The sequence below is a fragment of the Oncorhynchus keta genome, chromosome 31 (assembly GCF_023373465.1).
Source record: "Oncorhynchus keta strain PuntledgeMale-10-30-2019 chromosome 31, Oket_V2, whole genome shotgun sequence".
NCBI lineage: Eukaryota > Metazoa > Chordata > Actinopteri > Salmoniformes > Salmonidae > Oncorhynchus > Oncorhynchus keta.
The window spans coordinates 15,873,489-15,888,129 of record NC_068451.1 but is presented as its reverse complement, the minus strand read 5'-3'; the positions used below and the strand labels follow the sequence as shown (position 1 = coordinate 15,888,129).

The window sequence follows — 14,641 nt, the reverse complement described above, 5'->3', positions numbered from 1 at the left end:
ATGTAGACTGTAAGTAGCCCTTTCCTGCGGTCAATTTACCAAATTGCATACTTTTTTTAAACACACAAAAAATCTGGTGTTTCTCTGTCAAACAATTTTGGCATATTTCAGTCTTCTGTGATGTATATAAAGTGTAATATTGGGTTGCAAACTCAAAATTATAGACATTTGTGTAAGGTGTATACTTTCGTTTTCAAAGTAGATTTGTTTAAGACCAAGAAACACTTTGTGACACCAATTTTCCCACTGCAGTAATTCATGTAAATCAAGTCTTTCACCCCCCCCACACACACACACATAATGTTCCTCTCCTCTTTACTACAGTATTATCACAGTGGAAATGGGTTAGGCTGCAGCATATTATGTGATTTTAAGTCACACAGTGACCTCCTGTGGGCAGAGTTTGTGACAAAGCTGTAACTCCATCACTGTTCATTAAATGTATGATAATTACACCAAACATGTTGTTAAAAGTGAACATGATTTCCTGCAAATCTCAACTGATCGATCCATATCTGATCTGAAAACTAAGATCGTTCCATCATCTTTGTGCAATGATAACTATCTAACACTAGAATTACATTACTGTAAAGTCAGAAATATATTTTTAGTTTCTGTTCATTTAAGTTTTTTATTTGAACAGCGAAATATCAATGTTCTCTCGATATTCTTCGATGCGATGTGTGTAATGTCGGCTGTTGTTGTGTGCAAAGAAATGGGCGGGTGAATTAATTATTGCAAGGGATTCTGGGATCCAGGGTTTAAATTCAAGTAGTTGGATTTTCAATAGGATAAAGCAGAGATTTATGAAATTGGAATCTGTGAGTTCTTCATGATCGTTTAACTCAATAGAAATAACCTTTTAATATGCTCACTATGTCCAGATAGTGTCACTTTACAGCCTGTCTATAAAATGGACTCATTCTTTCCACAGAGATATATGCAATTATTAGCATATTACATATTTAGTAGAATAGTTGTATCAATATATAAACAGCGATCAAAACGTGAGTGTGTTTTAAGTTAAATGTGGGTCTCAGTAAAACAAAATGAGACTGGTGAAAACTGTTGCCTTTGAGTGCGTCCCAATTGTACTGCTCGCTCGCCTTCTGGAGCTGGCAAGAAGTGACAGTGAATTCCCAATGAGCATGATTGACATTTCAGTGCTGACGAAGGCGGGCTCGGACTAGAACAGGGACAACCGGCATTTATACGGATTATTTCCTAAATCGATTTGCAATTACTTGTTATGAGAATATGAATTAAAACAATGTTTGAGTCGACGTAAGTAAACTATTATACCTATCACACCCTGAATGTTTATGCTGTTATTTTTATCTCTGCGCTGCGACTTTTTGTTGTGAAGACAACTGTTACTATGTTGCAGTTGTAGTCTGCAAATGACTGTCAAATTTGAGCAGTCACTTTTGTAGGGACCAATAAATCCTATTTTGTAATTAATGTGAAACTAATGTCTATTTTTTTTTAAATAGCCGAGCCTACTGACATTGTGTTGACTGCATTGTCGCCTAGAAGTAACCACACACAATTCTCAACTATTGTTTCATTAGAAAAATATCACCAATGTTTAAGAATGATAAATGATAAAATAACACTTTTTTGTTTTGTTTTTGTCCTTCTATCGGTTATTTGGACATCAACGGGCTTAGATATCAGTAGAGCTTTGGTGTCCTTGATGACAGATGACAGAACAAAAGGAAAATATTGAGGATAGCCAAACGTTTACCATTGAAGTTGGATATTGCCACATGCAGAGATGGATTTTGGAGAAGTCAACACAGCCACAAAACCTCCAATAGGGTAAGTGTGAGGAATTTGAGGTCTCTAATAAATGTGTGTCTTTCCCACTCCAAATGTGTATATTAATAAGTATTGTGTTTGAATACCTGTTCAAACAATCCAATTATCATAATATTGAGGAATGGAGACAGACTTGGTCATAAGGTGACTTGATACAAGAGAAACATGGAGAATGCCTATGTGTCACCTAGCAGGCCTTTGCAGGACCTAGCAGGCCTTTTGCATATATCATATATATATATATGTATATATATGATGCTATATTCTTTAAAAACAATATACACTTCATGAATTGTTGTAAGCCTAAAACAGTCTTTCTCTCTCTGTAGTTGTCAGTAGACACATCAAAAGCCATAGCATACCATATTGTATGTATTGTCAGGCAGAGAATTCCAGTGTAGTTGAATTCTATGGAAACAACTTGCATGACCCCTGATTGGAAAACAACTATGGGCCAGTCCACAACAGAAGCTTTTGTGCAGTGGCAGTTACTGCATTTTTACTGTCTCTGTAGTTCTTTTGTCACCTCTGTTGTTGTTGACTCAATATGCTGCATCTTCTTCCCGTTGGCGAAGGCAACACAAAACATCATCTCTAAAACTGCTGGGTTACGCTGTTTGGGCACTTTAAATATATCCTAATCTACACAATTACATCATACAGTGTAATTCAAATCTTCTTACAGACGTAAATCGGACACTTCAGTACTGGGATTGTTGTATAGTTATTATTCTATATCTTTTTGTGCAGAAACACAAAAATGATAATGTGGTAGAATCTATTTACTGGTGTTGTTGTGGGAGGCTGAAGTCCACAACCCTTATTACCTGCAAGTAAACCAAATCCTTTGTATGTTGCACCCATGGTCCTGCATCTCCTCCACCCCGCTGAAGGCTTTTATATAATCACCTCCTATGACATGTTGCAGAAAGCACATGATGAATAGTGGTTATTTAAAGACAGCAGTTGCTGAACATTCCTCTCTGCTCTGCCTGTCCCTCTGGAGACCAATGGTGCCATTTCCTTGGTTGTTCCCATTGACTGAACATTTTTCAAATCTCTTTTTCAAGTGATCCCTGGCCAAGAAAAGCAGTAGATGGGTCATTCCATTGATTAGGTGCCTTTTGAGTAGTGTAACTTGGTGAAAATAAATAAGTAAATTCAAATGTATTTTATGTCATAAAGAGCACGTTCAACATATTAAAAAACATGTTTTCCCATCTCAAGAGATTAAATAAAGAAATGACTGTAGTAAGTGCCTATTTACAGGGTTGAGGATTTATTAAATCAGACATTAAATCCCCTTGACAGGGATAATGGAAGCTTGTTGTGTGCAGGGAATATTAAATGCAAGCTTCACAACAACAAAACATTTGTAAAACATTTCTAGTTTTGGTAACAAGGTAGATAGATGTGTTATGCTCGATCCGCTCAGTTTTCCACCACAAAATACCAGAAAATTGTAAAAAAAAAAAAGAAAAAAAAAGTGTAGAACCAGCTCACTTGCTTTTAGACTATGATTTGACTATTAGATGATCAATGTTATTTTTTAAAAATGAATGTGAGTTCAACAGGGCTGACCTTTAATTTTTTTTTTTTTTTTAATTATCACCTTAAAATGAATCACTAATCACATGAGATAAATAATAGTTTTCATAAATGACTATCAAAGCAACAAAACTATGGCTTTACAATGATGATGAAAACTTGGGGTTAAGTGAGTTAAAATCTTCCTGGAAGTCAGAGGGACATGTCAAAATGCCAAAGGTTTTTAGTCATATAAAAAAACAGATTAATTGAATTTCTATGTGATCTATATTAAAGGGTACTTTATTTAATATAACAGGTTTTTCAAATTCAATATTTGTCCACAATTTCTTCTTAAAATATGAAAGGATGCAAAAGGCACTCATTTCGGGGAACAACTCAGTTATTAGATTAATATTTTTTTAAATCTCAACGAAACATGTCAAATGTATTACCTTTACCAGTTGGTAAAAAGGTTCTCTTTAGATTACTATGACATCTGCCATCTGTTAGCTGACTTACTGACAAAAGGAGAACAGCCTAACGTCATCACAGAGGCGTTAGCAGCTTTATTTTACATGGCAAGAACAAGAAGGGAGGTTTAAAGTGAAACGGAGCCCATAAAACACTCACAGGGAGGTAAGAATGTCCACTTCTGAGGAGATGGGTTACGTCCCAAATGGCACCCTATTTCCTATATAGTATAGTGCACTACGTTTGACCAGTGTCCTATGGTCAAAAGTAGTACACTACATAGGGATTAGGGTGCCATTTGGGACAAAACTTTCAGACATCCTGAGATTCCAGACAGCCTTTTTTGGTTAGCTCGCCCAGAGAGCCTTGCTCTTCCTAGCCCTGCTCTGCCTTATTTTGCTATAGGACGTTATAGGGAGTCCAATCCTGATCACAACAGTATGTGTTTAATTTTATGTGTATATTTATTTTGCACATTGTCATAAAGAAGATGACACAATTGCAGAATAGTCCGGCTTACTATTTTGGTGTGTTTCAACCATGTGGATACTTCATGTATATTGTGACAAACAGTTATAGTATAACAGCTCTGGAGTTAGCTTGAGTCTATTTGTTGTTTCTCTTTTGTGTGAATTGGAGCATTGTGTGTGTTTTTAGGCGCTATGAGCAGTCCCAGTCCCAGGTCTAAAAGGCTAAAGTGTACAGACCTAGGCCAACAGTCTTGATTAGAATTGTGTGTGTTTACTACTGTAAATGCCTGGGCCTGGTGTTGTTGTGTCTGAGCTAAGGGACCATCTATAAGGGTGTATTAATGGGTCTAAGCCCAAATTGTCTACAGAGCAGGCATTTCTATTTGTTTTTCAAGAAAATATCATTTTAAGCTTTTTGCTAAATGAGAGAGCAGTGATGTACTGTTAGCGGTGGTATATGGCTGGAAATAACTACTCCTGTTTTACTGGCCATCGGGTTTAAAATGACCTGACTGCCTGGCACTAGTCTTTATAAATAGTTCTCTGACTGCCTGGCACTATTCTTTATAAATAGTTCTCTGACTGCCTGGCATTAGTCTTTAACAAATAATTCTCACTGCTACCACACGCAGCAGATTAATTACTTCCATGGACTCTTCAGTGCATATGCTCTACTTGTATTGGGACCAGCCCTATCAGTTTTACTATTGTTTACGCAGTTACAACTCAAGTAAGAATAGTTTTGAAGAGAATACGTTTCAACTTATTGGTAGGTTACATCATAATTATATAGACACACATGCATACCATTTTAGGGAATCGATGGCTTTGAAATGTAATTATTGTAGTCAAGAGGGCAAAATGAACACGTTTTAAGTGTGTCATTACTCTACAGCAGTCTGTTGACTAGTTGCACTGTCCTCTCCTGCATGGTGGATATGAGGGGCTGTTTGAACACAAGTTGAGCACTAAGCTACAGGACCTATTTTGGGCCACTGTCAGACTGTGTAGTCTGAGGATTGTGTGGTAGGTGGGTTTGAGGTGAAGACTGATCAGTGTACAGTACAGTTGAGACTAGCCCCAAATATTAGGTTAGGTGTGGTAGTAATCCTGTGTTCATTAATGGCATTGTTCTTACATTGGTTGGTTTGGATGTTTAATTGTTATTTCACCTGCACCATCACACTGTGGATGGCAGACTCTGAGTAAGAGGAAGAGCAGCTGTTGATTATAATGATGCTTTAGGTTATCATACGGTGATGCTAGTACTGACACTACTGACACTAGTTTACATCTATTACCTTTTTCACACCTTTACTGCAGTAGCCTCCCCTTATTTAACAAATACCATAATCATATGTTCGTCTCATTCTGACTGGAAGTGTCTATGGCTAAAAGAGGAGTGGTATAACATGTGCTTCTCTGAGTCCTTTCCTGCAGCAGAGCTTTGTTAATTGAGGGAGCTGCTTAGGGAGTATGGAACAAGCTAATTGTTATTTCCTGCTGTTCTGTTCCCTCCCTCCCCAGTCCCCACTGCTCAGTGCTCTACTCCCTGTCCTGTGGGATATTACCCTCCACCAGGGATGGTTTCACACACACAGCAGCTGGTCTAGAGGGCCAGGTTATACAGTATAATCCTGGTCTGCATCTCAAATGGCACACTACTCCTTATATAGCGCACTACTTTTGACCTTGGCCCATAGGGCTCTGGTACAAAAGTAGTGCACTATATACTGTAGGGATGCAGACCTGATGTAAAGGGTTGGCTATACGTGGAACACGGTCTCTATTAAAGGGGACAGGTCTTCTCATGACATGGGTCATGGCTAAGTAAGAGGTGGTCTGAGACCGGGGTCTGAAGCGGTCAGTGGATCAGAGCAGAGACTTAGACTGCTTCCCAAATGGCAACCTATTCTCTACATAATTCCCTACTTTTGATCAAAGCCCTATGGACCCTGGTCAAAAGTAGTGCATGATATAGAAATGGGGTGCTCTTTGGGACACTGACATATCTGCAGTAATATGGGATGCTAAAAGAATTACCCTATTAACTCAGTACTGCACCATCTCGCTTCATAGGCTTTGTTTGGTCCACTCAGCCATGTATCTTATAAGTAAACAATAGTTGTATGTATTTGTTGTGTCAATAGCCTACTTCTGAAATAACTTCAGAACACTGCTCTATGGTGTTTGCTCTATTTAATAGTTGCATTAAGACATTCCTGAGGTACTTTAAAGTGAGGATGCTTGGTCATTATTTGTTCACTAGGTATGCAGCATGCATACACTCTTAAAGAAATGGTGCTATCTAGTACCCAAAAGTTTTTTGGGGGCTGTACCAGTAGGAGAACCCTTTGAAGAACCCTTTTTTTCCCATGTTAGAACCCTTTTGGGTTCCATGTAAAACCCTGCCCACAGAGGGTTCTACAGAAGTGGAGAGGGTAGTAAGTTTAAGTTCCTCGGCGTACACATCACAGACAAACTGAATTGGTCCACTCACACAGACAGCATCGTGAAGAAGGCGCAGCAGCGCCTCTTCAACCTCAGGAGGCTGAAGAAATTCGGCTTGTCACCAAAAGCACTCACAAACTTCTACAGATGCACAATCGAGAGCATCCTGTCGGGCTGTATCACCGCCTGGTACGGCAACTGCTCCGCCCACAACCGTAAGGCTCTCCAGAGGGTAGTGAGGTCTGCACAACGCATCACCAGGGGCAAACTACCTGCCCTCCAGGACACCTACACCACCCGATGTCACAGGAAGGCCATAAAGATCATCAAGGACAACAACCACCCGAGCCACTGCCTGTTCACCCCGCTATCATGCAGAAGGCGAGGTCAGTACAGGAGCATCAAAGCTGGGACCGAGAGACTGAAAAACAGCTTCTATCTCAAGGCCATCAGACTGTTAAACAGCCACCACTAACATTGAGTGGCTGCTGCCAACACACTGACACTGACTCAACTCCAGCCACTTTAATAATGGGAATTGATGGGAAATGATGTAAAATATATCACTAGCCAATTTAAACAAGGCTACCTAATATAATGTTTACATACCCTACATTATTCATCTCATATGTATACGTATATACTGTACTCTATATCATCTACTGCATCTTTATGTAATACATGTATCACTAGCCACTTTAACTATGCCACTTTGTTTACATACTCATCTCATATGTATATACTGTACTCAATACCATCTACTGTATCTTGCCTATGCCGCTCTGTACCATCACTCATTCATATATCTTTATGTACATATTCTTTATCCCCTTACACTTGTGTCTATAAGGTAGTAGTTTTGGAATTGTTAGCTAGATTACTTGTTGGTTATTACTGCATTGTGGGAACTAGAAGCATAAGCTTTTCGCTACACTCGCATTAACATCTGCTAACCATGTGTATTTGACAAATAAAATGTGATTTGATTTAACATGGAACCCAAAGGATCCTACCTATAGGGACAGCCAAAGAACCCTGTTTTCTAAGAGTGTGGCTGTAATTACTTATGTGATCTCTCACCTTCAGTCATACATAGACCAGGCAGCCCTGAGTCACCAACCAACCAGTAGCAGATGACCAGATCTAGGCACCTAGGTTACATGTCTCTGACTACTGTGACGGGAAGAGGGGTGGTGTCTGGTTTGTTACAGTACGACAAGTGGTGCCTCTGCCGTCAGAGAGAACGGCAGCCCAGAGATGCTCTTCTCTTTTTTATGTATCTCTCTCTCTTGCTGCTAATGAGTAATTTATTCCAGAAGGCACATTTGTTAGAGCCAAAGGAGCTGTGTTCACTTGTTCCCCCAGAGATGTGGTTGTACAGTCCTGTTCCTCCCAGAACCAGCAGCTTTGGAACAGTCCGAGGCTAGCAGAGCTGGAGTATTCTGAGCATGGTGTGTAATGGTTCGAGGCTAGCAGAGCTGGAGTATTCTGAGCATGGTGTGTAATGGTTCAAGGCTAGTAGAGCTGGAGTATTCTGAGCATGGTGTGTAATGGTTCGAGGCTAGCAGAGCTGGAGTATTCTGAGCATGGTGTGTAATGGTCCGAGGCTAGTAGAGCTGGAGTATTCTGAGCATGGTGTGTAAAGGTGTGAGGCTAGTAGAGCTGGAGTATTCTGAGCATGGTGTGTAATGGTCCGAGGCTAGCATAGCTGGAGTATTCTGAGCATGGTGTAGCGTGTGTGGGTGGGTAATGATAGAGCATGGCATTTGGGAAGAGGCCATGGGGGGGAGGAGTGATGTTGGAGTGCTCTACTGGAACGGAATACGTCCTCTACATAGTCTACAACCGAAACATCCACATAGGCCTCAATAGTGACTCACCCGCTATCATTATCTAAAAAGGGAAACATTTTAAATCTATACACAATAAAAATAATACACCCCCAAAAACTTTGGATACACCGCGAACCATAACCTCAACATAATGAAAACAGCAAGGCAAATATATGAAAATATTCGTGGGCTTATGTTTTCATTTAAAAACCAATACAACCTTCATGATCTAGTTCTTGGTACATTTTTTTATTATACTGATTTGACTTTAGGCTACCTGTTGGTGTTTTCCGTGTTACTGTGCTCGGAGAACTGGGTATTGTATTGTAGTAGAGCCAAATACAGTTTTAAATGGACACTTCAGAGAACACAGGCCAGGTTGTTATCATCAGAAAGCCAATGAAGACCTTGCCATCTCAGCAATAAAACAGGGTGGGCTTTAGTCTACCCCTTCGAGTGGTTTGTCATTTGAGAGTCAGGGCATATGCTGAATTAGGAAGCTGCATGCTCTCAGCAACTGCAAACAAATGCCTCTGTGGAGCTCAAATGTCCCCTAGATGCATGTGGGTCATTCACTTTCTGCAGGATACTTCTATCAGTCATAAATACCCAGCTGCTACCAAATAGAGAGCAAGTCTCTCTCTCTCCTAGTGGTGTAAATATAGGTTGCTATGAGAACACATGGCTCCCAGAGAGCATGCTGCCATTGTTGCTCTGTGGAGTGGCTGAGGGTGAGGGTATTCACTGTCTGTCCTCTGCTCAATAGGGGGGAAACTCGAGTGACAACCGACAACAATAGCAGTAGTTATTACGTGTGGAAGGGTTAAAGAGATTCTCAAGGTAGTGTTTCCCCTATATTATTTTAGCAGAGGTGGCTCTAAATTGTTGCAACCGCTGCAAAAAATATATATATTTTTTATATACACACACACACACACACACACACACACACACACACACACACACACACACACACACACACACACACACACACACACACACACACACACACACACACACACACACACACACACACAGTACCAGCCAAAAGTTTGGACACACCTACTCATTCCAGGGTTTTCTTTATTTTTACTATTTTCTAGAATAACATTGTAGAATAACAGTGAATACATCAAAACTATGAAATAACACATGGAATCATGTAGTAACCAAAAAAGTGTTAAACAAATCAAAATATTTTATATTTGAGATTCTTCAAAGCAGCCTCCCTTTGCCTTGATGAAAGCTTTGCACACTCTTGGCATTATCTCAACCAGCTTCACTTGGTTTTGGTGTATTCACTGTTATTCTACAATGTAGAAAATAGTAAAAAATAAACAAAAACGTTTGAATGAGTAGGTGTGTCCAAACTTTTGACTGGTATTGTGTGTGTGTATGTATGTGTATATATTTATATACATACTACCGTTCAAAAGTAATTACGTAGAAATGTCCTTGTTTATGAAAGAAAAGCAATTTTTTTGTCTGTTTAAAATAGCATTAAAAAAATAAAAATTGTGTGAATTTTACCCCCTTTTCTCCGCAATTTTGTGGTATCCAATTGTTAGTAACTACTATCTTGTCTCATCGCTACAACTCCTGTACGGGCTCGGGAGAGACGAAGGTCGAAAGCGATGCGTCCTCCGACCCAACCACTGCTTTAACACAGCGCGCATCCAACCTGGAAGCAAGCCGCACCAATGTGTCAGAGGAAACACAGTGCACCTGGCGACCTGGTTAGCGAGCACTGCGCCCGGCCCGTCACAGGAGTCGCGCGCGATGAGACAAGGATATCACTACCGGCCAAGCCCTCCCTAACCCGGACGACGCTTGGCCAATTGTGCGTCGCCCCACGACCGGCTGCGACAGAGCCTGGGCGCGAACCCAGGGTGGCACAATTGCAGTGCCCTAGACCACTGCGCCACCCGGGAGGCAAAATAACATTGAATTGATCAGAAATACAGTGTAGACATTGTTAATGTTGTAAATGACTATTGTAGCTTGAAACGGCTGATTTTTAAAAATGGAATATCTACATAGGCGTACAGAGGCCCATTATCAGCAACCATCAATCCTGTGTTCCAAAGAGACATTGTGTTAGCTAATCCAAGTTTATCATTTTAAAAGGCCAATTGATCATTAGAAAACCCTTTTGCTAGTACAGCTGAAAACTGTTGTTCTGATTAAAGAAGCAATCAAACTGGCCTTCTTTAGTCTAGTTTAGTATCTGGAGAATCAGAATTTGTGGGTTCGATTACAGGCTCAAAATGGCAAGAAACAAAGAACTTTCTTCTGAAACTTGTCAGTCTATTCTGGATTCTGAGAAATTAAGGCTATTCCATGCGAGAAATTGCCAAGAAACTGAAGATCTCGCGCAACGCTATGTACTATTCCCTTCACAGATCAGTGCAAACTGGCCCTAACCAAAATTGAAAGAGGAGTCGGGGCCCCGGTGCACAACTGAGCAAGAGGACAAATACATTAGTGTCTAGTTTGAAAAACAGACGCCTCACAAGTCCTCAACTGGTAGCTTCATGAAATAGTACCCGCAAAACACCAGTCTCAACGTCAACGGTGAAGAGACAACTCCGGGATGCTGGCCTTCTAGGCAGAGTTCCTCTGTCCAGTGTCTGTGTTCTTTTGCTCATCTTTTCTTTTTATTGGACAGTCTGAGATATGGCTTTTTCTTTGCAACTCTGCATGGAAGGCCAGCATCCCGGAGTCGCCTCTTCACTGTTGACGTTGAGACTGGTGTTTTGCGGGTACTATTTAATGAAGCTACCAGTTGAGTACTTGTGAGGCGTCTGTTCCTTAATGGACAAAAAATGAGAGCTTTTCTTTAAAAAACAAGGATATTTCTAAGTGACCCCAAACTTTTGAACAATTGTGTGTGTATATATTTATATATACATACACACACACAACTGTTCTAAAGTTTGGGGTCACTTAGAAATATCCTTGTTTTTGAAAGAAAAGCTCATTTTTTGTCCATTATATATATTTATATATATATTTATATTTTTATATATATTTATATATATATATATTTATATTTTTATATATATTTATATATTTTATATATATATATTTTTATATATTTGTTTATTTAATTTGTAACTTTTTACCCCTTTTTCGTGATATCCAATTGTCCCATTGCTGCAACTCCCATATGGACTAAGGAGAGGCGAAGGTCGAGAGCCATGCGTCCTCCGAAACGTGACCCTGCCAAGCCGCACTGCTTCTTGACACACTGCTCTTGTAACCCGGAAGCCAGCCACACCAATGTGTCAGAGGAATCACCATACAACTGGGGACCGATGTCCGTGTGCATGCGCCCAGCCCTCCACAGGAGTCACCAGAGCACAATGGGACAAGGACATCCCAGCAGGCCAAACCCTTCCCTATCCCGGACGAAGCTGGGACAATTATGTTCCCCCCTCATCGGTCTCCCGGTTGCATCCGGCTGCGTCATGGCATGGGATTGAACTCGGGTCTCTAGTGACTCCTCAAGCACCGCGAAGCAGTGCCTTAGACCGCTGCACCACTCAGGAGGCTTTATATATATATATTTTATATTATATCTGCCGAGATGTGCTTTTAAATACATGTAGATAGTCGTTGGCTCAATTACTGGAAGTCTATGGGAACACTAGTAGCAATCCACAGTCTTTCATTGATGTGTGCTGACAGTCTCTCTTTCTCTCTCAGCACTTGGACACCCTCCAAATGAAGGCAGATTTTTTTTTTCTTCCTCAGTCCTTAATCAATAGCTAGTCTGTTGTGGTATTGAAAGATCCCAAATGAGATGGCCAAAGATTTCTAAAACCAGATCAAGCTGCTTTAGCAGACAATGGGTGAACTATATAATTATCCAAATAAGTATTATATTTCCTGATATTTACTTGTTTATTCTCCTCTTTCTCCTTTCATATTATTAATAAAAACATTGAAATCAAATCTTCAATGTTTATATTTTGATCAGTTCCTTCATGTTATTGTATGCTAAGAAAAGCACTATAATATCAGGAAATAGAATATTAAGATTTTCCTTTACCTTACTACTATTTGTGTACTGTGTGTATGTTCCAATAGGATCCTAGTTCATATGTAGTATAGTATGGAGTTACTAATAATATGCAGGTATTTCATATGCTAATTATGGTCAGTAAAATACATGTCTGTTGGAGTGAAATGGGTCACTTTTGTTTTATTACTCCATAGTATGCCTAAATGCAGTGTCTACTTTTTAAAGGATAGTGCTCCCATTGTTTGGGTCTAATCCCATTGTGCTGCATAGGTGTCTCTCACCACAGTCCCTGCGTCCCAAATGGCGCACTATTCACTTTATAGTGCACTGCATTAGATTGACCAGGGTCTATAGGGCTCTGCTCAAAAGTGATGCACCATATACAGATTAGGGTGCCATTTGGGATGCACTAGTGTTTCCCCTAACTTCAACTTCTAAAATGACAGGTTGTCATTGTGTACGTCTCTCTTCATCAGGTCTAAACTGGCTCCTGCTTCCCTGCTTCTAATACACTACAGTCCCAAACTCTACTAACATATTCCACTATTTTAATAAGACCCAGAGAAAGAAGGAATATTTATATTTCCAGAATTATTTTGTCAGGATAACTTAAGAACCTCATACAGTACAAGCTCTTATCAGTCTTTCCTTGCAGAGTGAGTTGTATCTCCCACTGACTCCCTGCTTCCTTTATTGTTGTCCAATACAACAGAGAGCATTATTGATATGAACTTGAGCCCTGTGGCAGAAATAGCACAGAGGGGTTAACTTATTTTAACTGGATAGTTGCCTAGAGTGGAGCAGAGTCTTATTTGGGCCTTGGAATGTGAACATTCCCATGCACACAGAGACTAATCTCGTAATCAGTCTAACACAACACCAGGGTAACAAACTACCAGGTCAGATTATAGAAGTAGTACCGATTCACTGGTTAGCTAGATACCCTACAGCTACTGCGGTTCCTGTGCTGTGGGGCTTGTTGTGATGCTTACACACTCCCACTGGGTCTAAACAGCTAGGTTAAGTTTATAGCAGTAGTAGGCCACTCCTCTCAACACCTAGCTGGTTGGTTAGTCACTGGATACTCCCTACTGTAGTGCCCTGTGCTGTACTGTGGGGTGGTGTTGTTGACCATATCATACTGTAACTATCTATGACAATCCCTACTGCAATATAATCCTGCAATGATTACAGCTGTGAGTCTTTGGGGGTAAGTCTCTAAGAGCTTTGCCCACCTGGACTGGACAATATTAGCCCATTATTCTTTAAAACATTATTGAAATGGATTGTTGATGATTGCTAGACAGCCATTTTCAAGTCTTGCTATAGATTTCCAAGCTGATTTAAGCCAAAACTGTAACCCGGGTCACTCAGGAACATATAATGTCGTGGTGGTATGCAACTCGTGTAGATTTAGGCTAACCCATGCTGTTGACAAGCATACCCATATTATGATACAGCCACCACCATGCTTGAAAATATGAAGAGTGATAATCAGTGATGTGTTGTATTGGATTTGCTCCAAACATTACACTTTGTATTCAGGACAAAATGTTAATTTCTTTGCCACACTTTGTGTGTTCTTTGTGGTTGAGTCTGTGCTTGAAATTCACTACTCAATTGAGGGACCTTACAATTCTCTGTATGTGTGGGGTACAGAGATTGGGTAGTCATTAAAAAATTATCTTAACCACCATATTGAATATGGATTGAGTCCATGCAACATTTGTTATGTGACTTGTTAAGCACATTTTTACTCCTGAACATATTTAGGCTTGACATAACAAAGGGGTTGAATACTTATTGACTTAAGACATTGCAGCTTTAACATTTTTTAATGAATTGTTCTACAATCAACATTGCACTTTGACTTTATGGGGTATTGTGTGTAGACACAAGATCTCAATTGAATCCATTTTAAATTTGGGCTATAACACCAAAATTGTGGAAAAGTAAAGGGGTGTGGATACTTTCTGAAGGCACTGGATTTACTAAATCATTGCCACTACTTCCAAAAACATTTTTAACCTTTATTGAAT

The 14,641-nt window shown here is 39.9% G+C and overlaps 1 protein-coding gene across 4 annotated transcripts in view; it reads left to right on the top strand.

Moving 5' to 3' along the window:
* Positions 1-1,110: 1,110 nt before the first annotated feature.
* The window catches only part of LOC118364551 (protein cordon-bleu-like), a 59,338-nt gene continuing 45,807 nt past the window's right edge, over positions 1,111-14,641 (top strand). For 2 of the 4 annotated variants that reach the window (XM_035746187.2, XM_035746183.2), the window contains exons 1-2: positions 1,111-1,284; positions 1,671-1,821. In XM_035746187.2, coding sequence (XP_035602080.2) covers positions 1,778-1,821 — 44 coding nt within the window. In that variant the 5' untranslated portion in view covers positions 1,111-1,284; positions 1,671-1,777. The remainder of the gene's footprint in view (positions 1,285-1,670; positions 1,822-14,641) is intronic. The other 2 variants (XM_035746188.2, XM_035746186.2) reach the window with 1 other exon arrangement.